General features: G+C 51.9%; 1 protein-coding gene across 1 annotated transcript in view; it reads left to right on the top strand.

The window, feature by feature from the left end:
- The first annotated feature begins 1,441 nt into the window (after window positions 1-1,441).
- Window positions 1,442-27,043, top strand: part of ric8a (RIC8 guanine nucleotide exchange factor A) — a 30,012-nt gene continuing 4,410 nt past the window's right edge. The window contains exons 1-7 of the mRNA XM_052029531.1: window positions 1,442-1,546; window positions 4,257-4,304; window positions 8,453-9,058; window positions 13,227-13,321; window positions 16,452-16,602; window positions 21,460-21,555; window positions 22,528-22,672. Coding sequence (XP_051885491.1) covers window positions 1,463-1,546; window positions 4,257-4,304; window positions 8,453-9,058; window positions 13,227-13,321; window positions 16,452-16,602; window positions 21,460-21,555; window positions 22,528-22,672 — 1,225 coding nt within the window. The 5' untranslated portion in view covers window positions 1,442-1,462. The remainder of the gene's footprint in view (window positions 1,547-4,256; window positions 4,305-8,452; window positions 9,059-13,226; window positions 13,322-16,451; window positions 16,603-21,459; window positions 21,556-22,527; window positions 22,673-27,043) is intronic.

Raw genomic sequence — 27,043 nt, 5'->3', positions numbered from 1 at the left:
GTCGGACAATGACTAGCCGGTAAAGATTTATTCTCTAGGGGCGCAGGAGAATGAGGGGAGATGTAACTGAGGTATACAACATTATGAGGGGTATAGATAGGGTGAATGCATGCAGGTTTTTTCTCCTCAGTTTGGGTGAGACTAGTACTAGAGGTCACAGGTTCAGGGTGAAAGGTGAACTATTTAAGGAGAATCTGAAGGGGAACTTCACTCAGAGGGTGGTGCGAATGTGGAACAAACTGCTAGCGGACGTGATAGATGCAGGTTCAATTGTAACATTTAAGAGAAGTTTGGATAGGTAAATGGATGGGAGGGGTGTGGAGGGATATGGTCCTGATGCAGGTAGATGGGACTGGGCAGACAACCAGGCTGGCATGGACTAGGTGGGCTGAAGGGCCTGTTTCTGTTCTGTAGTGGTCTAGGACTCCTTGACTCTTTAACGTTAATGAATAGAAGGATTATAGGGGAGGTTGAGAAGTATTCTTTCACCTAGTGGTTGGTGGGGATCTGGAACTCACCGTCCGAGAGAGGGGGGTTGAAATCCTCCCCATATTTAAAAATAACTGGGTGAACAGCTGAACTGCCACACCGTGAAACAGCTCGGGTGTAGGACTGACCTGAAGACCTCCCAGGGAGGCATGGACTCAATGGACCAAATGGGGCCATTGATTTCTTCGACTCTAATGTGCTGGTTTCATATCTAATGTTGAGGTTTGAAAGGGATTGGAACTGCATGTGGTGGGTCTGTCAGGAGTCTCGCAGTCTGAGATCCTAGGCTTCCTCCCAATGTGGTTATCTAGTATGTTCAATGCAGATCAATTCACCTTCGGTTATTGAAGGAGTCTATCAGGTGTGGGGATTGCGTGTGAACACCAAACCGATTCAGACTATCATCTGCGCAGAATGTAATAACCTTGATCCTTTCAATCAGAGTAAAATCCCAATTGTTAACACCAAAGGTCATTCCTGGAAAACCTGATCTGTCAATAGGAACAGAAGCGGTAATGTGCCTGCTGCTGAAGCCGTGATGCTGAGGGGAGGATTCAGTCAGATACGCGTCGCTGTGCCCAGCACCAAGTGTCCAGCTGACAAACGTTGGTCATTCGGGCAGAGAAGGTCAGTGAAGGAGTTTCGCCCACCTCAGGACCAGAGCCAACACCCCAGCGCCCAGACCCAGGACCCTCCCACGCGGTCTCGCCCCCACCCTGGACCCAGGACCTGCCCCTGAAGTTGTGGTGAAGGATCTTTGATTTTAATCATTCAGGAGTTTCTGTCCCCACAGGCGCTGCCCGACCCACTGTCGGATGGCGAGGGGGCGGAGCCGGTCGGGGCCGAGCCGAGGGGCGGGGCCTGTCGCTGTGGGCGGGACCAGGCCGAGGGCGGGGCCTGTCGGGTGGGCGGGGCCGGACCGAGGGGCGGGGCCTGTCGGGGTGGGCGGGGCCGGGCTCCTGCTCCCGCCGCCATGGAGCTGAGCGCGGTGACCGAGCGGGCGGAGAGCGGCGACCAGGACCGGGCGTTACCGGCGCTGCAGCGCTTCATCGCCGAGGTGAGACCCGCGCCAGCTCGGCCCCCCTGAACCCCCCCAACCGAATACCCCCGCCCCTCCCCCTCCTACCCCACCCCTCCCCCCCACTCCCCCCTCCCCCTCCCCCCCCCCTCCCCCCGCCCCTCTCCCCCTCCCCACCCATCTCCCCCCCACTCCCCCTCCCCCTCCTACCCCACCCCTCCCCCCGCCCCTCTCCCCCTCCCCACCCATCTCCCCCCTCCCCCTCCTACCCCTCCCCCGCCCCTCTCCCCCTCCCCACCCATCTCCCCCCTCCCCCTCCTACCCCACCCCTCCCCCCCACTCCCCCCGCCCCTCTCCGCCTCCCCACCCATCTCCCCCCTCCCCCCCTCCCCCTCCTACCCCACCCCTACCCCCGCCCCTCTCCCCCTCCCCACCCATCTCCCCCCTCCCCCTCCTACCCCACCCCTACCCCTCTCCCCCTCGCCACCCATCTCCCCCCCTCCCCCTCCTACCCCACCCCTCCCCCTCCTACCCCTCCCCCCCCACCCCTCCCCCTCCTACCCCTCCCCCCGCCCCTCTCCCCCCCACCCCTCTCCCTCTGACCCTAACCCAACCTCCCAAGCCCCTCTCCCCCTCCCACTCCTCTCCCCTCACCCTAACCCACACCCACCCCCTCCTCCCCCACCCACTCCTCTCCTAACCATCCCTGTTCCCCCACCCCACCCTAACCCACACCCACCCCCCACCCACTCCTCCTCTCCCACCCGCCCCTCTCCCAGCCACCCCTGTCCCCCCCACTCTAACCCACACCCAACCCCCCCACCCCTGCCCACCCGCCCCTCTCCCAGCCACCCCTCTGTCCCCCCCACCCCTGCCCACCCGCCCCTCTCCCAGCCACCCCTCTGTCCCCCCCACCCCAACCCCCTGCCCAGCCACCCCTCTGTCCCCCCCACCCCACCTGAACCCACACCCACCCCCTCCTCCCCCCAGCCACCCCTCTGTCCCTCCCACCCCTTTCCCAGCCACCCCTGTCCCTCCCCACCACTCTCCCCTCCCACCCCTCCTTCCCTGCCCCTCCTCAGATCCTCCCCACCCACCCCTTCTTACCCATTCCCCCTACACCTGCCTCTCTCCCAGCCCCTACCACCCCACCCCTCCCGCTCCCCAGATCCTTCCAATCCTCCCCCACACCCCCACCCTACCCCTCTCCCTCTCCCCTACCCCACACACCCGTCACCCCTCCCCACCTCCCACACACCCACCCTACCCCTCTCCCCTCTCCCCCTCCCCTACCCCCCACACCCCTCACCCGTCACCCCTCCCCACGTCCCACACACCCACCATACCTCCACACCCACCCTACCCCTCTCCCCCCTCCCCTACCCCCACGGCCATCACCCCTCCCCACTCCCCACACCCACCCACCCCTCCCTCTGACTGACTGACTTTGTTCCTGTAATGAATGTGCGCAGTCCTATCGTTCCTTCCAGGGTGTTAGAACACAGCACAGGAACTGGCCCTTCGGCCCATGATGTCTGTGCCGACCATGATGCCACATTAAACCAATCCCATGGTCCGTATCCCTCCATTACGTGCCTGTCTAAATGTCTCTTCAATGTGTCTGCTTCAGGGATCCACAGTGCCTTGGTAGATCAGATTCAGAGTTGGCTTAGCCGTAGGAGACGGTGCTGGTGGAGGGGTGCTATTGTGATGGGAGGTCTCTGACCACTGGTGTTCTGCAGGGATCAGTGCTGGGACCTCTGTTTGTGGTGACTAGAAATGTAGGTGGGCTGATTAGTAAATCTGCAGGCAACACAAAGATTCGTGGAGCTGTGGACAGTGAGGAAGGTCGTCAAAGGACACAGCAGGACATAGATCAGTTGGAAATGTGGGCAGAGAAATGGCAGATGGAGTTTAATTTGTACAAGTGTGAGCTGTTGGTCAAATGTAAGGGGAAAGTATTCAGTTAATGGTGGAAGCAGACACGTTAGCAACGTTTAAGAGACATTTAGACACATGAATAGGCACGGAAATGGACAGATATGGACCATGTGCAGGCAGAAGGGATTATTTTCAGCTGGCATCATGGTCAACACAGACATGGTGGGCTGAAGGGCCTGTCACTGCTGCACTGTTCTATGTTTTATTACTTTAAGTGCTAGCTATTCACCATCATATCTTTCAATTTATTTTCCCAATCGACTACAGCCAGCTCTCCCCTCAAACCTCTCTAGTTTCCTTAGTTTAGATTTAAGACCATAGTACTGGATGGAACTACATTACTTTCAACGATTGTGGTCACTTTTCACTCAGCTTTGTTGCAAGAGGACTGGAGTACGGGTGTGTGGTTGCAGCCAAGATTCACCAGAGGTTCCAGGGATGGTGGGTTTGCTGTGTGAGGAGCAATCGAGTGGACTGGGTCTGTATTCTCTTGAGGGAATGAGCTGGGGGAAGGTTCAGTCATTGACTTTATTCAAAAAACAGCTTGATACGTTTCTGGATATGCAGGGAATATCCCAAAAACTGGCATATGAGGTAGAAGATCAGGCCCCAGGGACTCGTATTCCTTATGTTCTTATGTCGTGCTCTATGCTGTGTCCTCCCATTCACAGTGTTCAGTCAGGGCAGTGATCCTCTCGTGATCTATAGTTGGTGTTCAGTTACTTGTCTACCTAGTAGCTGTGCTCGATGGGAATAATCACAGTTCCTTGTTTCTGCTCCATTGTAATCTCCCTCCCTTGTCTTCCAGAATTCACAATGTTTCCTGTTCGACGTGGAGGGGAGAGACCAGAGGCGGGTAAGGTGTGAAAATGGGAAACAGAGGTTCTGGACGCTACAGGGCAGAGTCATGGGAGCCAAGGGACTGGCATCAGCAAGGGAATGGGGAGTGGGTGTACAGGTGAGGTGGAGAATATGGATTGTACTGGCAGTGGGGAGATGAGATCAGGTGGAAAAGGGAGAGGGGATGCGCAGGATGATGGACGTGGTGTTGGACGCGTGGAGGAAGGGATGGAGATGGAGGGGGAAGAGTGCAGATCAGCGACACGGGGCAGAGCAACGGCTGCAGAGCTTTATCCAGTTTCGTAGTTGATTTCCTTTTACTTAATTTTTTTTGTATGTGAAAGACGGCAAGGCCAGTATTTGTTGAGTACTTGTCAGTAAATGTCAGTAAAAGGGATATGGACCTTTGTGTGGGCAGAAGAAATGGTTCAGTTAGGCATTTAGTACCAGATTAATTAGTTCAGCACATCGCGGGTTAAAGGGCCTGTTCCTGTGCTCTACTGTTATGTGTTCTATCTTCTAAATGGTAGGGCGTGAAGGAATGCTGCTGAACCTTGGGGTTCAAGTCCACGTTTCCCCCAGAAAAGATTTACTTGGGGTGTTACCGGGACTAAAGGGCTTGAATTATAAGAAGAGGCTGGATCGGCTGGGACTGTTTTCCCTGGAGCGAAGGAGGCTGAGGGGTGATGTTATAGAGATTTATAAAGTCGTGAGGGGCATCAATAAGGTGGATGGGCTCGGTCTTTTCACCAGGGTAGGGGAGTCTAAAACTAGAGGCATGGGTTTAAAGTGAGAGGGGAACGATTTAAAGGGGCCCTGAGGGGAAGGTTTTTTACGGGGTTGACGTCTGGGATGTGCTGGCAGAGGAGATGGAGGAATCGGATGCAATCACTGTGTATAAGAAGTGTTTAGACAGGCACTTGGCTTGGCAAGGTTCTGCCTGCACACGATCCATATCCCTCCTACTCCGAGGAACTGTCGGCCTGGAGTGGTGGTCGCAGGGCTGGTTTCTGTGCTGTACAACCCTGACTCGATTTATTGCCCATCCTGAACTGCCCTTGAGAAGACGGGGTGTCAGCTGCTGCAATACATTTCCAGCTCAGGATGCGGTGTGTCTGGGAGGGGAACCTGCAGGTAGTGCTGGTCTCCTGTGCCTGCTATAATTGCTCGACATCACCCAGGTAAAGTAATTGCTGACCAGCTCCCAATCCCCCACCTGAACCTCCACCCCCCAGCCCCTGCCATCACCAGCACACGGTGGCTGCAGTGTGCACTGCCTGCAGGCTACACTGCAGTTTCTCACCCACTCCTCTGACAGCACCTCCCAACCCACCCAGCAGGCACGAGGGAACACCACTCCATCCCCAACAGCACTGCGGGAGCACCTTCCCAGCAATGTCCAGGTCCCGGGACAGGGTTAGGGAATCCCTGCTATTTCTCTGCCATGGTTCTGCCTGAGCTTTGATGCTGGGAACCATTTCCTTGGACCAGAATGTCTTGTTCTCACTTGGGCTGTGTGTTTTATGGTGTTTGCCCCACGATGAATGTCAGACTGGCCGTGTGGGGAGCTTTAGCTCAGAGTTACCTTGAGAACAGCCAGGTCTGACGCACTCTTCTCACGAGCTTTGAAATCTTAAGCTGCTCATCCGCTGATCTTATCTCAGCATTAGGTCTGATCCTGCAGGAATCCTGAGCGTGACCCAGCTTCATCCACCGACCTAGTGCAATTCCTTGACCTCTGTGTCCCCAAAACCCCAGTCGTCAGGAATCAGGTTCTGAAGAAAGTTCATCGAAATAAAGGGACTGAAGCCAATGATTCTGTGTGGTTTGTCCCTGTGGTTGCCTGGGAGCCCTCCCCAGCCAGTGAGGTGCTGACAGAGAAGCAGGTTTGTGGGGAAAGGTGGTAACTAAACTGTGCACAGCAGGATCCCACAGAATGCCGTGTGATAATCACAGAGAACATAGTTGATATGGTAACAGCAGTGTGTCACCTTCTGGGGTCCCCACCATGGAAGCCTGTTGCAGAATCAGACAGACGACACCACTGAACATGCAGCATTCCCTCAGTACTGCCCCTACCACAGTGTGACCCTCCCTCAGTACTGCCCCTCCCTCAGTGTGACACTCCCTCAGTGCCGCCCCTCCCACAGTGTGCCCCTCCCTCAGTGCCGCCCCTCCCACAGTGTGATCCTCCCTCAGTACTGCCCCTCCCACAGTGTGACCCTCCCTCAGTACTGCCCCTCCCTCAGTGTCACCCCTCCCACAGTGTGACCCTCCCTCAGTACTGCCCCCCCCACAGTGCGACGCTTATTGTTCAGTGGCCTTGGGTTTTGGTGTTCAGTGGCCCCAGGCTTGCAGTGAGCTCCACCCCAGTTCCACCTTCATGCTGGGATTTACTGGGGCAGCTCAGGTGCAGTGACAGACAGCGGAAAGGTGCACCTCACTGAAGGTTCTTCCTCTGATCATGCTCTTAGAACATAGAAACATAGAAAAACTACAGCACAATTCAGGCCCTTCGGCCCACAAAGCTGTGCCGAACATGTCCCTACCCTAGAAATTACTAGGCTTACCCATAGCCCTCTATTTTACTCAGCTCCATGTACCTATCTAACAGTCTCTTGAAAGACCCTATCGTATCCGCCTCCACCACCGTTTCCGGCAGCCCATTCCACGCACTCACCACTCTCTGAGTAAAAAACTTACCCCTGACATCTCCTCTATATCTACTCCCCAGCACCTTAAACCTATGTCCTCTTGTGGCCACCAATTCAGCCCTGGGGAAAAGCCTCTGACTATCTACCCGATCAATACCTCTCATCATCTTATACACCTCTATCAGGTCCCCCCCTCATCCTCCGTCGCTCCAAGGAGAAAAGGCTGAGTTCCCTCAACCTGCTTTCATGAGGCATGCTCCACATTCCAGGCAGCATCCTTGTAAATCTCCTCTGCACTCTCTCTATGGCTTCCACATCTTTCCTGTAGTGAGGTGACCAGAACTGAGCACAATATTCCAAGTGGGGTCTGACCAGGGACCTATATAGCTGCAACAATACCTCACAGCTTCTAAATTCAATTCCCCGATTGATGAAGGACAATACACCATATGCCTTCTTAACCACAGAGCCAACTTGTACAGCCGCTTTGAGCATTCTATGGACTCAGACCCCAAGATCCCTCTGATCCTCCATGCTGCCAAGAGTCCTACCATTAATACTATATTGTCTGGGATCAGCCAGAGGTTTTGTTTTCCACTGACAGAGCATCTGTGGGGAGTTGCTCGTTCGTTGTCAATATATTTAAGGTTCATTAAATTGGTCCCACAGGTGTGTCCTGCCACCTGTTGTGTGTTTGTGCGGTGTTGTTCTACAGACCTGAGGTCTTGCTGTCAGGGGAGGGGGGAGCTGCTGAACCCGGCAGTGATACTTAGCACATTAATCCAACCCCTCTCCCCACTCACACCATGCCCGCCGAGTCACCCCACTCACTGACTCCAGGTGTAGGCAGAGTTTGTTAACCCAGCCGGAACAACGGATGATACGGGCTTGGTGTAGGTCAGGAGATTCTGCTGGGACATTGGAAGGCAATTGGATAAATGCTGGAAAAAGGGAGACACTGAGCTGTGGGGAAGGAGCAGGAGAGTGGGATGAATTGGACAGTTCTCCAGAGAGTTGGCACACTCTTGCTGCAAACCTGGACCAAGTGCTGAATTCCAGAGAGTGAGAGTGATTGCCCTTGATGTGGATAGCATTTGTCCAAGTGTAGTCCTGGTCAATCTGAAGTGAGTGGGTTTCAAGGGGTAAATGCTCTAGTTGTTGGAGTCAGTCACACAAAGGAAGACAGTAGTGGCTGTTCAGAGGCTAATTATCCCAGCCACAGGACATCACTGCTTCATCAGGGACCTTCCTTACTCATGGGGTCTGAAGTGGGGATGAAGCAGCCCATGTCTGCATGCAGCAAACCCAGGCTTCATTGAGGCATATTGGCTAACGTTCACACCATGTAGGTGTCAGGTTATGAGAGACTCGACTGCAGCAGTTCACCACCTCGGATGATCAGATTTGGGCAGGAAGTTCTGGCGATGTGCAGGTCCTGTGTAGGAATGTGAACAGGGATGTTTGAGGTCTGAACAGTTGTGTGTGATTCTCTCCTGAATTCTGTCTGCAGCAACTGGGACAGGCGGTGCTTCGGCTCCTGGGACAGGACGTCCAGCCGGCATGTCAGCTGGCCTGTTTGGGCGCTCTGCGCATTCTCTCCCGGGAGAAGAGTAACCTGAGGCCATTCACCAGCCCGGAGGCCCTGGAGACACTGGGCAGGCACGCTGGGATAGGCGAGGAGCGAGAGGGGGAACTGCACGACTCCGATGTGACGGTGGAGGCTCTGAAGTGCCTCTGTAATGTGGTGTTCAACAGCCCCAAGGCCCAGGAGATGTGTGCGGAGAGCGGCCTGGTGGTTGGTCTCTGTCGGCGCATCAGACCCGGTGAGAAGCAGCTGACCCCCAACATCAGGTTCTTCGACTGCCGCTTGCTCTTCCTGCTGACGGCCCTGAGGCTCGACATCCGTAAGCAGCTGGGCCGCGAGCTGCGAGGGGTGCGTCTGCTGACTGATGTGCTAGAGGCCACGCTGGCTGTACGCTGGGCCAACAGCCTGGAGGTGGCTGCCCGAGGGCAGCATGAGCCCCCACTGGCCCGGGACCAGACCGACTGTGCCATGGAAGTTCTGAAGATCCTCTTCAACATCACCTTCGACCTGAACAAACGGCAGGTGGATGAGGTGAGTGCTGCCCCGCACTCCCGAGGCTGGGAGAAGGGAGAGACGGTATTGGCATTAGGCAGTCCTGGCTCAGCACTGCGCAGTATTAGACCACAGGACAGGTGGGAATTGGCCAAGAGTTGGGGATGGGGGGCCAGGTCTGGGTTGGGTGAAGAGGATCACTGATGGAGAGTGGAGGGGTTTGGACAGAGGCTCCCCACACTGACAGCACAGGATGCTGAGGTCAGCAATCGAGGGGGACGATGTCCAATGTACAGTGGGGTGTCGTGGGGATGCAGTGGGTATTGGTTTATTATTGTCACTTGTACCGAGGTACAGTGAAAAGCTTGTCTTGCACACCGATCGTACAGGTCAATTCATTACACAGTGCAGTTACATTGGGTCAGTACAGAGTGCATTGAGGCAGTACAGGTAAAAACAATAACAGTACAGAGTAAAGTGGCAAGCTACAGAGTGCAGTGGAATAAGGTGCAAGGTCACAGGGTAGATCGTGAGGTCATAGTCCATCTCATTGTATAAGGGAACCGGTCTTATCAAAGTGAGGTAGAGCCACTGCCAGACAGCTCCAGTGACCCGTGTTCAGTCTCAACCTCGGGTGCTGCCTGCGTGGAGTCCGCACGTTCTCCCTGTGAATTCCCCGGGGGCTCTGGTTTCCTCCCACGTCCCACTGAAGCACTGATTAGTTTAGTTAATTGGCTGCGGTAAACTGCCCCCAGTGTAGGTAAACAGAGTCAAAGGTGAGTTGATGGCCTTGTGTGTGAGAGAGGACAAGGTGCAGGGAAACAATGGGATTGCTTTGCTGGGAGCTGGCATTGGACTCGATGGGTTGAATGGCCTCTGTTGTAATGAGGAAGGTGGAAGATTGGTTGACTAATGGGAAGCAGGTCAGGCATACATGGAACTGTTTCTGGTTGGCCCTGTAACTGTGCCACAGGGAGGGTCATTGGGACCTCATCATTTTATCCCTTATGTCAGGGCACTGAAGGTCCAGCTGCTAACACAAGGATGGGGAAGAGGATTGGAGAGGGTACGAAGGGAGGAAGTGTGTCTGAGTGGGCAAAGACCTATCGTAGGGAGAGTCACATGGAAATGAGAAATAAGCAGTTAAATAGGTAAGACCCCAAACGTTGACCACCTGCTTTTCTCCATGGATGCTGCCTGGCCTGCTGAGTTCCTCCAGTTTTCCACACGTGGAGCACTGTGTACAGCACTGAAGGATGTAGATGCATTGGAAACAGTTCACAGAGGGTTATCTAGACCGGGCTGTCTCTGAGGAAAGGTTGTACAGGCTGGGCTTGTATCTGCTGGAGTTCAGAGTGAGGGGGATGAGGGAGACACAAGATCCTGAGGAGTCGTCTGGGTAGATGTGGAGAGGATGTTTCCTCTTGTGGGAGAATCTCAAGTTGGGAGCCACCGTTTAAAGAATTAGGGGCTGCTGATTTGTACAAGACACGAGGCAATCTCGAGGTGATTTTAAGGCAGAGGTGGACAGATCCTCGATCGGCATGGCGTGCAAGGGTACCGCAGGGAGAGAAAATGCACACATCAGCCCCACCGTCACATTGAATGGCGGAGAAGGTTGAGGGGCCGAGTGGCCTCTTCCTGCTCATTTCTACGTTCCTATGTTGTGGGGCAGTCTCCATTACTGTGTCTGCATCTTTTTTTCCAAATTTAATTTCCCAGCTGTGGTGGTGGGATGTGAATCCCAGATGTTGAACCAGGGAACAGATTGTTGGCATCAGAGGAGGTGGGTCATTGTACCATTGCAGCGAGTGGGACAGGGTTCTAGACGGGGCGTGAGACTGATTAGGCGGGGAGGGTTCTAGACGGGAATCAGAAAGAAATGAGTGAGTAGTGACATGGGATGTTGACGTGGAGAATGTACATCTGGGTGTGACTGGAAGGGGAAGAAATGTAAACTAATGTGTGGTGGAAAGTGAATCTGGAATCGGTCAGGACTGTAAGAAGTCCAGGCTGAATGGATGTGGCATGTGCAACAGGACAGGTGAATTGGCAGCACAAACAGTGATAAATAAGTTTGATCTGTGATTCATTAGAGAGAAGGTTGCAGAATGACCAAGACGGGGTGCTCGACATTCCAGGATACTCCGTGTCCTAAAAGGATAGGCGAAGCAGGTAAAGGAGGTGGGTAACGTCCGTCAGGGAAGGAATCGGTGCAGTGGTGGGGCACAATGTGGATTGGGTTTGGGTGGAAATAATGAACAGCTGGAGAAAGAAGATACAGTGAGAGGAGTTTACAGATGTTGCTTCTCAGTATAAAGCATAAATGGGAAAATATCACGGGCATGTTAGAGGGAACTGGGATTGTCAGGGGTCATTCAATCTGCACATTGATTGGACTCATCCAAGTGACAAGAGTAACATGAAAGGGGAATTTGTGGAGTGTAACAAGGATTGTTGCTGAGCGTAAAATTACAGAACCTACCCAAGTGCAGGCTGTCTTAGGTTTGATCACGTGTAATGAGGTAGGACTAATAAAAGATGTTGTGGTTAAGGATCCCTGAGGAATAGTGAGCACAACACAGTGAATGAGAACAAAGGAGGTCAGGGAAATATTAAAATGAAGTGGCAAGGGCTGATGGTAGACCAGAGGACTGGGAATGTTTCAGGAACTAGCAGCAAGCTACAAAGGAGTTAAAGAGGGAGAAAATGGATTATGAGAGAACTGGTGAGCAAGGGCTGCTGTGGAGAAATGAGAAGGAAGGAGGTGACTAGGTAAGTGTGGGACCTTTGGGAGTGAGACTGGGGAATTAATGGCGGGACGTAGGAAATGGCAGATGTCGAGCCAACACTTTGTATCATGGTGTACAACTCTGCAAACATCCCAAAGATTTCTGATGGGATAGTTCCAAGTAGCATGGAGGGATTTGTGACGATCCTATCGTGAGGTACACGGTATTAGAAAACTAGTGGGATTAAGGGGCAGACAAATCACCAGGTCTTGATCACCTGCGCCTGGGGGTTAAAGGAAGTGGCTGCAGATGTAGGGAAGCTATTGGTTGAAGTTCTTCATAGTCACTGAGTTCTGGAAGGTACCAACAGATTGGAAAATGACCAACGGGACTCCCTTGTTCAAGAAGGGAGGAAGTCAAAATGTGGGTAACTATAGGCCTGTTAGTTTAACACTCTTGGCCAGATGCTGGAGTCCATAATCAAGGAAAAAACAGCTTGTCATTTAGAGAAGCTTAATGTAATCACACCAAATTGACAGGATTCTGTGAGATCTAAAACCTGTTTGACAAATAGAGATAAGACGGGGCAGATTCGACAGTGGGGAACCTCAGATGTGCTGCATTTGGATTTTCAAAAGGCATTTGTCAAAGTGCCACATGAAAGGCTGGTGCTCAAGAGCTCATGGTGTTGGGGGGAGAGTCAGTGTGGATTTAGGACTGGTCATTGGGGGTGGGGTGGTGGGGGGGATTGTGTGTGGATTCAGGATGAGTCACTGGGGGGTGTCGGTGTGGATTCAGGACTGGACATTGGGGGGGGTGTGTGTGGATTCAGGACTGGTCATTAGGGGGGTGTTGGTGTGGATGGTCATGGGGTGTGGTCAGTCACAGTGTTATGGTCAGTCTGATGGTCAGTTGCAGTCAGTCCTGGTGGTCAGTCGTAGTGTTGTGGTCAGTCCTAATGGTCAGTCGCGGTGTTACGGTAAGTCGTGGTGTTGCAGTCACAGTGTCGCGGTCAGTCCTGGTGGTCAGTCGTGTGTTGCAGTCAATCACAGTGTTGCGGTCAGTCCTGGTGGTTAGTCACAGTGTTGTGGTCAGTCGTGGTGGTGTGGTCAGTCGTGGTGTTGCGGTCAGTCCCGGTGGTCAGTCGTGGTGTTGCAGTCAGTCGCAGTGTTGCGGTCAGTCAGTGTTGCGGTCAGTCCTGGTATTGCAGTCAGTCCCAGTGGTCAGTCGTGGTGTTGCAGTCAGTCGCAGTGTTGCGGTCAGTTGCTCTCAGTCCCGGTGGTCAGTCATGGTGTTGCAGTCAGTCACAGTGTTGTGGTCAGTCATGGTGTCGCGGTCAGTCCCATGGTCAATCCTGGTGTTGTGGTCAGTCCCGGTGGTCAGTCGTGGCGTTGTAGTCAGTCGCAGTGTTGTGGTCAGTCCCGGTGGTCAGTCGCGGTGTTGCTGCCGTTGAACCCATGTTCCTCCCTCTGCAGGAAGACGCTGCTCTCTACCGGCAACTGGTGGCCATCCTACGGCACTGCCTCCTGACCACAGTGGACGGAGAGGACCGGACCGAGGAGCTGCACAGGTGGGCGAGGGGCCCCCACCTCCACAACACCTCCCATCCTGCACCCACAACAAACAGCCCCATCCCCCTACAGCCCCTCCCCCAAAGCCCCTCAAACCCCACCCACTGACACACCCCCATCACCCCTCCCCAGCAGTCACAGCACTACAGCACAGAAACAGGCCTTTCGCCCCATCTAGTCCATGCCGACCTGATCTCCTGCCCAGTCCCACTTACCTGCACCTGGACCATATCCCTCCAAACCCCTCCCATCCATGTACCTATCCAAACCTCTCTTAAATGTTACAACTGAACCCACATCCACCACTTCTGCTGGCAGCTCGTTCCACACTCACACCACCCTCTGAGTGAAGAAGTTCCCCCTCAGATTCCCCTTAAATATTTCACCTTTCACCCTAAACCTATGACCTCTAGTTCTAGTCTCACCCAACCTGAGGGGAAAAAGCATGCATGCATTCACCCTATCTACACCCCTCATAATTTTGTATACAAGATCTCTCTTCATTCTCCTGAGCTCCAGGGAATAAAGTCCTAACCTATTCAACCTTTCCCTGTAACTCAGGTCCTCAAGTCCTGTGTAAATTTTCTCTGCACTCTTTCAAACTTATTGATATCTTTCCTGTAGGTAGGTTACCAGAACTGCACACAATGCTCTAAATTCGGCCTCACCAATGTCTTGTACAACTTCAACATAACATCCCAACTCCTGTACTCAATGGCCTGATTTATGAAGGCCAATGTGCCAGAAGCTCTCTTTACGACCCCATCTACCTGTGACGCCACTTTCAAGGAACTATGGATCTGTATTCCCAGGTCCCTTTGTTCTACCGCACACCTCAGTGCCCCACCATTCACTGTGTGAGTCTTACCCTGGTTTGTCCTCCCAAAGTGCAGCATCTCACACTTGTCTGCATTAAATTCCATCTGCCATTTCTCAGCCCATTTTCCCAACTGGTCAAGATCACTTTGCAAGCTTTGATGTCCTTCCTCGCTGTCCACTACGTTTCCAATCTTGGTGTCATCTGCAAATTTGCTGATCCAGTTTACCACATTATCATCTAAATCATTAATATAGATGCTAAACAACAACGGACCCAGCACCGATCCCTGCGGCACACCACTAGTCACAGGCCTCCAGTCAGAGAGACAACCATCTACTACCACTCTCTGGCTTCTCCCGCTAAGCCAACATTGAATCCAATTAGCTGCTTCATCCTGAATGCCAAGTGACTTAACCTTCTTCTTAAAACTCCATTAGGTTGGTCATACATGACCTGCCACACACAAAGCCATGTTGACTATCCCTAATCAGGCCCTGTCTATCCAAATACTTATATATCCTGTCCCTCAGAATACCTTCCAATAATTTACCCACGGCTGACGTCAGGTTTACCGGCCTATAATTTCCTGGCTTATTCTTAGAGAGCCTTAACAACGGAACAACATTAGCTATCCTCCAGTCCTCTGGCACCTCAGCCATGGCTAAGGATATTTTGAATATCTCTGCCAGGGCCCCTGCAATTTCTGTACTAGCCTCCCACAAGGACCGAGGGGACACCTTGTCAGGCTCTGGGGATTTATCCACCTTCATTCACCTCAAGACAGCCAGCACCTCCTCTTCCATAATCTGGATACAGTCCATGACCTCACTACACCTTTGCCTCAGTTCTATAGTCTCTGTGTCTGTCTTCAGAGTAAATACGGATGCAAAAAATCCATTTGCGATCTCCCCCATCTCTCTCAGCTCCATGCTGATCTTCGAGGACCAATTTTGTCCCCTGCTACCCTTTTGCTCTTAATATAGCTATAGAAACCCTCGGGATTCTCTTTCACCCTGTCTGCCAGAGCAACCTCGTGTCCTCTTTTTGCCCTCCTGATTTCTCTCAAGTGTTCTCTTGCATTTCTTGGACTCCTCAAGCACCTCATTTGATCCTAACTGCCTGTACCTGATATACACCTTTTTCTTTACCAGGGCCTCAATATCCCTCGATAACCAAGGTTCCCTAAACCTGTTAGCCTTGCCTTTTATTCTAACAGGAACATACAGATTCTGTACTCTCAATATTTCACTTTTGAAAGCCTCCTACTCACCAAGCATCTCTTTGCTGGAAAACAACCTATCCCAGTCCATGCCTGCCACGTCCCTTCTGATGCCCTCAAAATTGGCCTTCCTCCAGTTTAGAACCTTAACCCTAGACCAGTCCCATCCTTCTCCATAATTATCTTGAAACTAATGGAATTATTTAAAACTTTATTTACAACATGGTCACAGGCCCTTCTAGCCCAACGAGCCCGTGCTGCCCAGTTACACCCATGTTAACCTACCCAAACGTCTTCAGAATGTGGGAGGAAACCGGAGCACCCGGAGGAAACCCACACAGACACGGGGAGGACGCACAAACTCCTTACAGACAGCGGCAGGAATTGAAACCCGATTGCTGGCACTGTAATAGCATTACGCTAACCGCTACACTATTGTGCTGCAGAATTATGATCACTGGATCCAAAGTGTTCCCCTACACATACTTCTGTCACCTGCCCTGTCTTGTTCCTTAACAGGAGATCCAGTATTATGCTTTCTCTAGTTGGGACCTCTACATATTGAATAAGGAAACTTTCTTGAACACATTTGACAAACTCTATCCCATCCAATCCCTTTACAGTATGGGAGTCCCAGTCAATATGTGGAAAGTTAAAATCACCTACTATCTCAACTTTATATTTCCTGCAACTGCCTGCTATCTCTCTACAAATTTGCTCCTCTAAATCCCACTGACTATTGGAAGGTCTATAATATATTCCCATTAATGTGATCATCCCTTTCTTACTCCTCAGTAGATGAACCCTCCAGCATGTCCTCTCTGAGCACTGCTGTGACATTTTCCCTGATGAGTAATGCCACCCCTCCCCCTTCAATACCTCCCCCTCTATCGTGTCTAAAACAACGGAACCCCAGAACATTGAGCTGCCAGCCCTGCCCCTCCTGCAACCAAGTCTCACTAATGGCTACAACATCATAATCCAACGTGTGGGGCATCAGCCTGGGATAGGCAGGGTTTGGGTGTGGGATGTTGCTGTGCTGTGCGCCCCGCGGTGCGCACGCTGCACCCCTGACTCTCCTCGTGTGCAGTCACACAGTGAACCTGCTGGGGAACCTGCCCCTGATGTGTCTGGATGTCCTGCTCACACCCCGCGTGCAGCCTGGCTCAGTCGAGTATCTGGGAATGAACATGGATGCTGTGGACGTGCTGCTGGATTTCCTGGAGAAGAGAGTGGACCGGGTGAGCATTGCGATCTGCTGAAATTCCTGCGATCCACCGAGATTCCTGGTGTGGGAGGTTGGAGGAACAGGAGAGGGCACCAGCTCACGTCTCACTGCCCTGGGTTCCAAACAATCTCGGCCTTGAACATGCTCCGTGTTGGGTCTCCTGCATCAGGTGACCTCGACTGCCTGGGCTCGCTCCCTTTCACAGATTTCCCTGTTCTCTCTCGGCCTCCCACTCTCTGCATCATAAAGCACACTTCCACTGAAGGGCCATTGACTTTGTTTCCCTCCCAACAGATGCTGCCTCACCTGCTGGGCTCTAGCCCCGTTCTCTGTGTCTGGGTTCCACCATCAGTACAGATTTCCTGCTTTGTCCAAGCACTCCCAGCTCTCGCTCTCCTTTAATGGTGTCACACCATTTCATGATCTTCCCACAGCGCAGTGAGCTGGGGTTCACCACCACGATGCTCCACCTGCCCCGTCTATGGGTACTCACCCGCCCCACCTTTCCCTCGGCATGGACGTTGCCTCCTCTCTCTGTGACGTCTGCAGACGAGGCTGCACTGCAGCCGGTCCCTCGACCTCACCAACAGCTTGTGGGTGTTTGAGGCCGCAGCCCTGACCTGTTGATCACCACTGACTGTGCCCTGTTTATCCCAACAGTGCCTTGTCTTTGAATTGTCCTTGCTCCATGCTGATGTAATACTTTAAATACCATGAGCTATGTAACAACACAAGAACTAGTGGCAGCAGGATGCTCTCCAGCTGCTCAAGAGTGTAAAAGTCAGGAGCTTGGAAAGTACAGCACAATACAGGCCCTTTGGCCCACAATGTTGTGCCAAGCTTTAAACCTTGCCTAAGACTGTCTAACCCTTTCCTCCCACATATCCCTCTATTTAAATTCCTCCATATGCTTATCTAGTAATCTCTTGAATTTGACCAATGTACCTGCCTCCACCACCGCCCCAGGCAGCGCATTCCATGCCCCAACCACCCTCTGGGTAAAAAACCTTCCTCTGATATCTCCCTTGAACTTCCCACCCAATACTTTAAGGCCATGCCCTCTTGTATTGAGATTTGGTGCCCTGGGAAAAAGGCGCTGGCTGTCCACTCTATCTATTCCTCTTAATATTTTGTATACCTCTGTCATGTCTCCCCTCATCCTCCTCCTCTCCAAAGAGTAAAGCCCTAGCTCCCTTAGTCTCTCCTTATATTGCATACTGTCTAAACCAGGTAGCATCCTGGTGAATCTCATCTGCACCCTTTCCAACGCCTCCACATCCTTCCTATAATGAGGTGACCAGAACTGGACACAGTACTCCAAGTGTGGACTAACCAGAGTTTTGTAAAGCTGCATCATTACCTCGCGGCTCTTAAACTCGATCCCACGACTTATGAAAGCTAACATCCCATAAGCTTTCTTAACTACCCTATCCACCTGTGAGGCAACTTTCAGTGATCTGTGGATATGAACCCCCAGATCCCTCTGCTCCTCCACACTGCCCAGAATCCTGCCATTAACTTTGTACTCCGACTTGGAGTTTGTCCTTCCAAAGTGTACCACCTCACACTTCTCTGGATTGAACTCCATCTGCCACTTCTCAGCCCAGCTCTGCATCCTATCAATGTCCCTCTGCAATCTTCGACAGTTCTCTGCACTATCCACGACACCACCAACCTTTGTGTCGTCTACAAACTTGCTAACCCACCCTTCTCCCTCCTCATCCAAGTCATTAATAAAAATCACGAAAAGCAGAGGTCCCAGAACCGATCTTTGTGGGACACCGCTAATCACAGCCCTCCAACCTGAATGCACTCCCTCCACCACAACCCTCTGCTTTCTACAGGCAAGCCAATTCTGAATTCTGAAGTGAGTGTAAAAGTTGGGAATTCATGTTGCAGCTGTATAAAACTTTGGTTGGGTCACATTTGGAGTATTGTGTTCAGTTCTGGTCACCCCATTACAGGAAGGATGTGGAGGCTTTGGAGAGGGTGCAGGAGAGGTTCATCAGGATGCTGCCTGGATTGGAGAGTATCAGTATCTTTTACCCAGGGTGAAAATGTCAAATACTAGAGGGCATAGCTTTAAGTTGAGAGGGGGAAAGTTTAAATTGTGAGGCAATTTTTTATAGAGAGGCGGTGGGTGCCTGGAATACACTGCCAGGGGAAGTGGTGGATGCAGATATGATAGCGACATTGAAGAGACATTTAGACAGAGGCAGGGAATGGAGGGATTATGTGCAGGCGGAGGGGATTAGTTGGATTAGCATCATGGTCGGCACAGACATGATGGGCCAAAGGGCCTGTTTCTGTTCTGTTCTGTGTCTGCTCCCACATTCATCAGGTTCATGGCTAATCCATCTCAGCCCCATTTCCCTGCAGTGCCCCCACGTCCTTCCCTCCCTTAATATCCAGAAACCTGCTGAGCTCGGTTATGAATGAGCTCGATGACTGAGCTCCAGTGTCGGTCGGTGCAGTAAGAGGCAGCAACGAGCGGCAGGCTGTAAACATTCCCCACTCTGAAATCAGCCCAACTCCAGGTGTGGTACAGAGTCCAGGGTGGATCCTGAGACGAGATTCCCTGACTGATTCCAGCTCAGGATCCTGTGCTGTCACTCGATCCCGAGACCGTGACTGATCCAATGCTGTCATACAGCATGCAAACAGGTCCTTCGGCCCAACTGGTCCAGGCTGGCCCATTTGCTAGGGTTTGACCCAGCCCATATCACTGTAAACCTTTCCTGTCCATGTACCTGTCCAGGTGACTTTTTAATGTTGTTAATGTACCTGCCTCAACCACTTCCTCTGGCAGCTCATTCCATATACTGACCACCCTCTGAGGTTGCCCCTAAGATTCCTATTAAATCCCTCCCTTCTCACCTTAAACCTATGCCATCTAGTTCTTGATTCTCTGACCAGTGGAAAAAGACTGAGTGCATTCACCCTGCCTATGCCTCTTGTGACTTTATGCATCGCTATAAAATCACCTCTCAATCTCCTATACTTCAAGGAAGAAATTCCTAGCCTCTCTCAATTACTCAGTGCCTCGAGTCCTGGTAACATCCTTGTAAAATCCTTTCTGCACTCTTTCCAGTTTAATAACATCTTTCCTGTAGCAGGGCGACCGAAACTGAACACAATACTCCGTGCGGCCTCACTGACATCCTGTACAACTGCAACATAACATCCCAACTCCTGTACTCAGTGCCCTGACTGAGGAAGGCCAGCGTTCCACATGCCACCTTCACCACCCTGTCTACCTGTGATTCTACTTTCAGGGAACCATGTACCTGTACTCCAAGGTCCCTCTGTTCTACAACACTCCCCAGGGATCTACCGTTCACTGTGAAAGTCCTACCCTCATTTGTCTTCCCAAAATGCAACACCTCGCACTTATCCAAATTAAACTCCATTTGCCATTCCTCGGCCCACTGACCCAGCTGATCAAGATCCCCCTGTAATTTTTGATCACCTTCACTGTCAACAATACCACAACAATGGGCCTGGCACCGATCCCTGGGGAGCACCGATCCCTGGGGAACACCACTTGGTTACGGGCCTCCAGTCCGAGAAACAACCTTCCACCGTCACCTTCTGCTTCCTACCATTGAGCCAATTGTATATCCAATTAGCCAGCTTTCCTTGCATTTCATGCAATCCAACCTTCCAGAGCAGCCTACCATGTGGAACCTTATCAAACGTCTTACTTGTAAACCCCATCTACAACCCTGCCCTCATTGATTTTCTTGGTCACTTATTCAAAAAAAAATTCGAGATATGATCTCCTGTGCACAAAGCCACGCTGACTATCCCTAATCGACCCCTGTCTTTCCAGATGTACATGTATCCCTCAGAATCCCCTCCAGAAACTTGCCTACCAGAGATGTTAGACTTACTGATCTACAGTTCCCAGGTTTTGCTTTGCCGCCCTTCTTAAATAAAGGCACAACATTCGCTGCCCTCCAGTCTACCGGCACCTCACCCGTCGCTAATGATGGTGGAAATATCTCAGCCAGGGCTCCAGCAATTTCTCCTCCAGCCTCCCACAGTGTCCTTGGTCAGGCCCTGGAGATTTGCCTACCTTCATGCGTTTTAAGACATCCAGCAACTCCCCTACTATAATGTGGACTATCCTCAAGACCTCCGCATTTTACTTTCCCTAATTCCAAAGTCTTCATGTCTTTCTCCAGGAGAAATATTCATTAAGGACCTTGTCCATCTCCTGCAGGTCCATACAAAGATCCCAGATGCCTGTACCTGACCATGCCTCCTCCTTTTTCCTGGCCAGAGTCCCAATATCCCTCATCATCCAGGGTTCCCTACTCCTGCCAGCCTTGCCCTTCACTCTAACCAGAACATGCAGACCTTGAACTCTCAAAATCACAATTTTAAAAGCCTTCCACTTGCCTGTGGTCACTTTGCCCCCAAACAACCTCCTCTAATCACTTGATCGCTAGACCGCGAGTGATCGAGTGTCGTTACTCGGTCCCTGGACCGTGAGTGATCGAGAGTCGTTAGTCCCTGGACCGTGAGTGATCGAGTGTCGTTACTCGGTCCCTGGACCGTGAGTGATCGAGAGTCGTTACTCAGTCCCTGGACCGTGAGTGATCGAGAGTCGTTAGTCCCTGGACCGTGAGTGATCGAGTGTCGTTACTCGGTCCCTGGACCGTGAGTGATCGAGAGTCGTTACTCAGTCCCTGGACCGTGAGTGATCGAGTGTCGTTACTCGGTCCCTGGACCGTGAGTGATCCGGCCGTGCCTTGGGAGGGAAGGGAAGAGCTTGCACTCAGTGGTGTTTCTCTGGGATATTTATCTGCAGCCCAAGGGCTCCTCCTCTCCAGAATAACCAGGGACTTGTCTCCTCCCTGTGCAGGGACACCGGCTGAAGGAAATGGTGACCCCTGCTCTCAACCTGCTGACCGAGAGTGCCCGGGGTCACCGGGAGACCAGGAAGTTCCTCCGGATGCGGGTAGGTGTTCCCTGGAGCGAGCTGAAGCTGTCCCTGATCCGTGCATCACTGCACACTGGCCCTACCTTACACCTCCCATGTTCCCACCACTTCCAGTCAATGGAAGTCACTGCCTAAACCATCACGTGGGGTGCATGTGCCTTGTGCATGTCTGTTGCCTGTCGCTATGTGTGGCTGGAAGCTGTGCGGTGGTTGCCCAGTGATTAGGTTACTGGCCCTGATGCAGAGGAGATGCAGATCTCACTAAGGTGACTGTCATGGACTCGCACAGCACAGAAACAGGCCCTTCGGCCCATCAAGTTCATGTCAGCCATCAGCCACCATTCTCACATCCCACTTCCTTTCTGCAATGCCGATTGTGGGATTAAAGTAACCAGTGGCGGTGTTGGTGACCACAGAAGTGTGTACTGTTGTAAAATCTACCTGGGTCCTGTACTGAAATCTCTGCACCCCCCAGCCTGGGCTCACCGTGACAGAACCACCGAATGGTCCACTCACCACTGTCCCGAAACATCAGAACCATACACTCGGGCGCAGTCACGCAGCCTGGCAGATGTGCCGCATCCTGTACATGTGTGTGCCATATACACGTGTCGGGGTATGTGCGTTGAGTACTTGTGTCAGGGTGGGTGTGTACACGTGTCGGGGTGGGTGCATGTGTCAGGCTGTGTACATGTGTCGGGGTGGGTGCGCGTGCTGTGTACGTGTCGGGGTGGGTGCGCGCGCTGTGTACGTGTCGGGGCGGGCGCGCGCGCTGCGTGTACGTGTCGGGGCGGGCGCGCGCGCTGCGTGTACGTGTCGGGGCGGGCGCGCGCGCTGCGTGTACGTGTCGGGGCGGGCGCGCGCGCTGCGTGTACGTGTCGGGGCGGGCGCGCTGCGTGCACGTGTCGGGGCGCGCTGGTTTAGTTGGGTGTTGCTGCAGTCTCAGGTCCCATTGTCTGTGACCGCTGATGGGGGGTATTGGACATTCAGGTGCTGCCCCCGCTGCGTGATGTCCAGACACGTCCCGAGGTGGGGAACCTGCTGCGGAACAAGCTGGTGCGGCTGATGACTCACATCGACACCGACGTCAAGCACTGCGCCGCTGAGCTTCTGTTCGTCCTCTGCAAGGAGAACGGTGAGAGAAACCAGTTCCTCTGTCACCTTCAATCCTCCCACTCATCCTCAGACCCTTCGGTCTTCAGTGCGTGGCTGCAGGTAGGATGGACATCGTGGGGCACTGGCACCAGTACTGGGCAAGGAGGCAGCTGATCCGATGGGACGTGCTCCACGTGACGGGAACCACACTGGGACCAGGGTCCTGGCCAATCACATAACTAGGGCTGTGGGTAGGGCTTTAAACTTAATAGTAGGGGCGTGGGGTACTCCGAATAGTAGCCAGGGTGTGGGGTACAAATTACAACAGGAGATAGAAAAGGCATGTAAAAAGAGCAATGTTACGGTGGTCGTGGGGGATTTCAATATGCGGGTAGGTTGGAAAAGTAAGATATCTCTATTAGTCACATGTACATCGAAACACACAGTGAAATGCACCTTCTGCATAGAGTGTTCTGGCGGCAGCCCGCAAGTGTCGCCACGCTTCCAGCACCAATGCCATGCTTCAGGTTGGCACTGGATCCCAAGAGAAGGAATTTGTAGGATGCCTACGAGATGGCTTTTTAGAGCAGCTTGTGGTTGAGCCCACCAGGGAAAAGGCAATTCTGGATTTGGTGTTGTGCAATGAACCAGACTTGATCAGGGAGCTTCAGGTAAGGGAGCCCTTAGGAGGCAGTGATCATAATATGATAGAATTCACCCTGCAGTTTGAGAGGGAGAAGCTGAAATCGGATGTATTGGTATTACAGAAGCGTGAGAGAGGAGCTGGCCAGAGTTGATTGGAAGGGGACCCCGGCAGGGATGACGGTAGAGCAGCAATGGCAGGGGTTTCTGGGAGTGATTCTGAAGATGCAGGATCAGTTCATCCCAAAGAAGAAGCAGCATTCTAAAGGGAGGGTGAGGCAACCGTGGCTGACAAGGGAAGTCAGAGACAGTATAAAAGCAAAAGAGAGGGCAGACAATACTGCAAAAATTAGTGGGAAGCTGGAGGATTGGGAAGCTTTTAAAAACCAACAGACGGCAACTGAAAAAGCAATAAGGGGAGAAAAGATGAAATATTCAGGTAAGCTGCCAATAATATAACAGAGGACACCAGAAGTTTTTTTCAGATATATAAAGAGTAAAAGAGGCAAGAGTGGACATGGGGCTGCTGGAAAATGACGTTGGAGAGTCAGTAATGGGGAGCAAAGAAATGGTGGACGAACTGAATAAATACTTTGTGTCAGTCTTCACTGTGGAAGACACCAGCAACGTGCCAGAAATTCGAGAGAGTCAGGGCGCAGAAGTGATTGCAGTCGCTATTACTAAGGAGAAGGTGCTTGGGAAGCTGAAAGGTCTGAAGGTAGATAAGTCACCTGGACCGGATGGACTACACCCCAGGGTTCTGAGGTAGCTGAAGAGATTGTGGAGGCATTGGCAGTGATCTTTCAGGAATCACTAGAGCCAGGAATGGTTCTGGAGGACTGGAAAATCGCAAATGTCACTCCGCTCTTTAAGGGAGGGAGGCAAAAGACAGGAAATTATAGGCCGGTTATCCTGACTTCAGTGGTTGGTAAGATGTCAGAGTCCATTATTAAGGATGAGGTTTCAGGGCACTTGGAAGCACGTGACAAAATAGGCCGAGGTCAGCACTGTGTCCTTAAGGGGAAATCTTGCCTGACAAATCTGTTGGAATTCTTTGAGGAAGTAACAAGCAGGATAGACAAAGGGGAGTCAGTGGATCAACGTGCACAAAATGCTGGAGGAACTCAGCAGGTCAGGCAGCATCTATGGAGGGAAATGAACAATCAATGTTTTCAGGCCGAGACCCTTCATCGGGATTGAGTCAGTGGATGTTGTTTAGTTGGATTTTCAGAAGACCTTTGACAAGGTGCCGCACATGAGGCTGCCAAACAAGATAGGAGCCCGTGGTATTACAGGACAGGTACCAGCATGGATAGAAGATTGGCTGACTGGCAGAAGGAAAAGAGTGGGAATAAAGGGGGCCTTTTCTGGTTGGCTGCTGGTGACTAGTGTTCCCCAGGGGTCGGTGTTGGATCCACCTCTTTTCACGTTATATATTAATGACCTAGATGACGGAATTGAAGGCTTTGTGGCCAAGTTTGCAGATGATGCAAAGATAGGTGAAAGGGCAGATAGTGTTGAGAAAGCAGGGAGTCTGCTGAAGGACTTGGACAGGTTGGGAGAATGGGCAAAGAAGTGTACGGTCATGCACTTTGGTAGAGGGAATAAAGATGTAGAGTATTTTCTAAATGGGGAGAGAATTCAGAAATTGGAGATGCTTGTGAGTTTCACCTTGCAGGGTCGGGAGTTGGAGCCAGATTTGTAGCAGGACCTTCGAAAAGAAGTGAGTCTCTGTGCCTGAGCTTGTGGTTTCACCTTGCAAGTAGTAGTGTAAGAAGTAGGGCAGGCGTGGTAGTGTAGCGGTTAGCGTAACGTTTTACAGCACCAGCGACCCGGGTTCAATTCCGGCTGCTGTCTGTAAGGAGTTTATACATTCTCCCCGTGTCTGCGTGGGTTTCCTCCGGGTGCTCCGGTTTCCTCCCACATTCTAAAGACATACGGGTTAGGAAGTTGTGGGCATGCTATGTTGGCGCCGGAAGCGTGGCGACACTTGTGGGCTGCCCCAGAACACTCTACGCAAAAGATGCATTTCACTGTGTGTTTTGATGTGCATGTGACTAATGAAGATATCTTATATCTCATAAAGAATCTAAATGAGGCACATTTGCAAATTGTTAGCAGTTGATTTGCTGATTAACAGCAGCAGATAAAGGTAAAGCAGGTATAAGCAGAGTGGCCATTGTGTGCGTGGACTAGTGTTGGAGTGGGGGACTGAGGCTTTGGCTCAAGAGGCTTCGGCGAGAAGAGGCAAAGGTAAGTTTCTGTTAAGTTTCTTTCTTTCTTGCTTTGGTGTTTCATTTAGTGCCAGGCCAGAGTAGTGAGAATGGCTCCAGGCTCGGTGGTGTGTTCAGCTGGTGAGATGTGGGAGTTCTGGGAGACCTCCAGTCTCCCTGATAACTACCTGCCCCCTTCTAGCTCTCCCAAGTCCTTTCTTAAGCTCTTTCCTGGCTACCTTTTAATTCTCTAGAGCCCTGTCTGATCCTTGCTTCCTGAACCTAAAGTAAATTTCTTTCTTCCTCTAGACAAGATATTCTAATCTCTTGTCAACCATGGTTCCTTCAACCTACCAGCCTTTTCCTGCCTCAGTGGGACAAACCTATCCAGAACCCCCTGCAAATGATCTCTAAACAACCTCCACATTTCCATTGTGCATTTCCCTGAGTACATCTGCTCCCAATTTACACTCCCAAGTTCCTGCCCAATAGCATCATAATTCCCCCTCCCCCAATTAAATACTTTCCCATATCGTCTGCTCCTATCCCTCTCCAAGGCAAGAGTAAAGGTCAGGGAGTTGTGGCCACTGTCTCTGAAATGCTCACCCACCCAGAGATGTGAAACCTGACCAGGTTCATTGTGCAGTACCAGATCCAGAATGGCCTGTCCTGTAGTCAGCTTGTCTACATATTGTGTCAGGAATCCTTCCTGGACACACCTAACAAACCTTTTACACTAAGGAGGTGCCAATCAATATTAGGGAAGTTGAAATCACCCATGACGACAACCCTGTTATTTTTGCACCTCTCCAAAATCTGCCTCCTGATCTGTTCCTTAGTGTCTCTGCTGCTATTGTGGGGTCTGTAGAATACTCCCAATAGAGTGATCGCTTCCTTCCTGTTTCTGACTTCCACCCACACTGACTCAGTGGATGATCCCTCCAGGACGTCCTCCCTTTCTACAGCTGTGACACTGTCCCTGATCAGTAAAGCCACTCCCCCACCTCTTTTACCTCCGTCCCTGTCCCTTTTGAAACATCTAAACCCTGGAATATCCAGCAGCCATTCCTGCCCTAGTGACAGCCAAGTCTCTGTAATGGCCACCACGTTGTAGTTCCATGTACTTACCCACAATCTAAGTTCATAACCCCTGTTCCTGATACTTCTCACATTAAATTAGACACATTTCAGCCCATCCAGCTGACTGCAATTTTGCCCTTTCAACTGCTGGACCTTCCTCACAGCTTTTAACATGCTGCATCTACTTGTACACTAAATGAACCAAGCTCTGACCTATCACTCTGGTTCTCGTCCCCCTGCCAAACTAGTTTAAACCCAACAGCTCTAGCAAACCTGCCTGCAAGGATATTGGTCCCCCTCCAGTTCAAGAGTAACCTGTCTCTGTTGTACAGGTTTTACCTTCCCCAGAAGAGATTCCAATGATCAACAAATGTGAAACCCTGCCCCCTGCACCAATTTATCTGCCATTCATCTGCCAAATCATCCTCTTCTTACCTTCACTGGCACGTGGCACAGGCAGCAATCCAGAGATTACT

The sequence above is a fragment of the Pristis pectinata genome, chromosome 14 (genome assembly GCF_009764475.1).
Source record: "Pristis pectinata isolate sPriPec2 chromosome 14, sPriPec2.1.pri, whole genome shotgun sequence".
Classification (NCBI taxonomy): domain Eukaryota; kingdom Metazoa; phylum Chordata; class Chondrichthyes; order Rhinopristiformes; family Pristidae; genus Pristis; species Pristis pectinata.
This window is presented reverse-complemented; position numbering and strand designations above follow the sequence as displayed.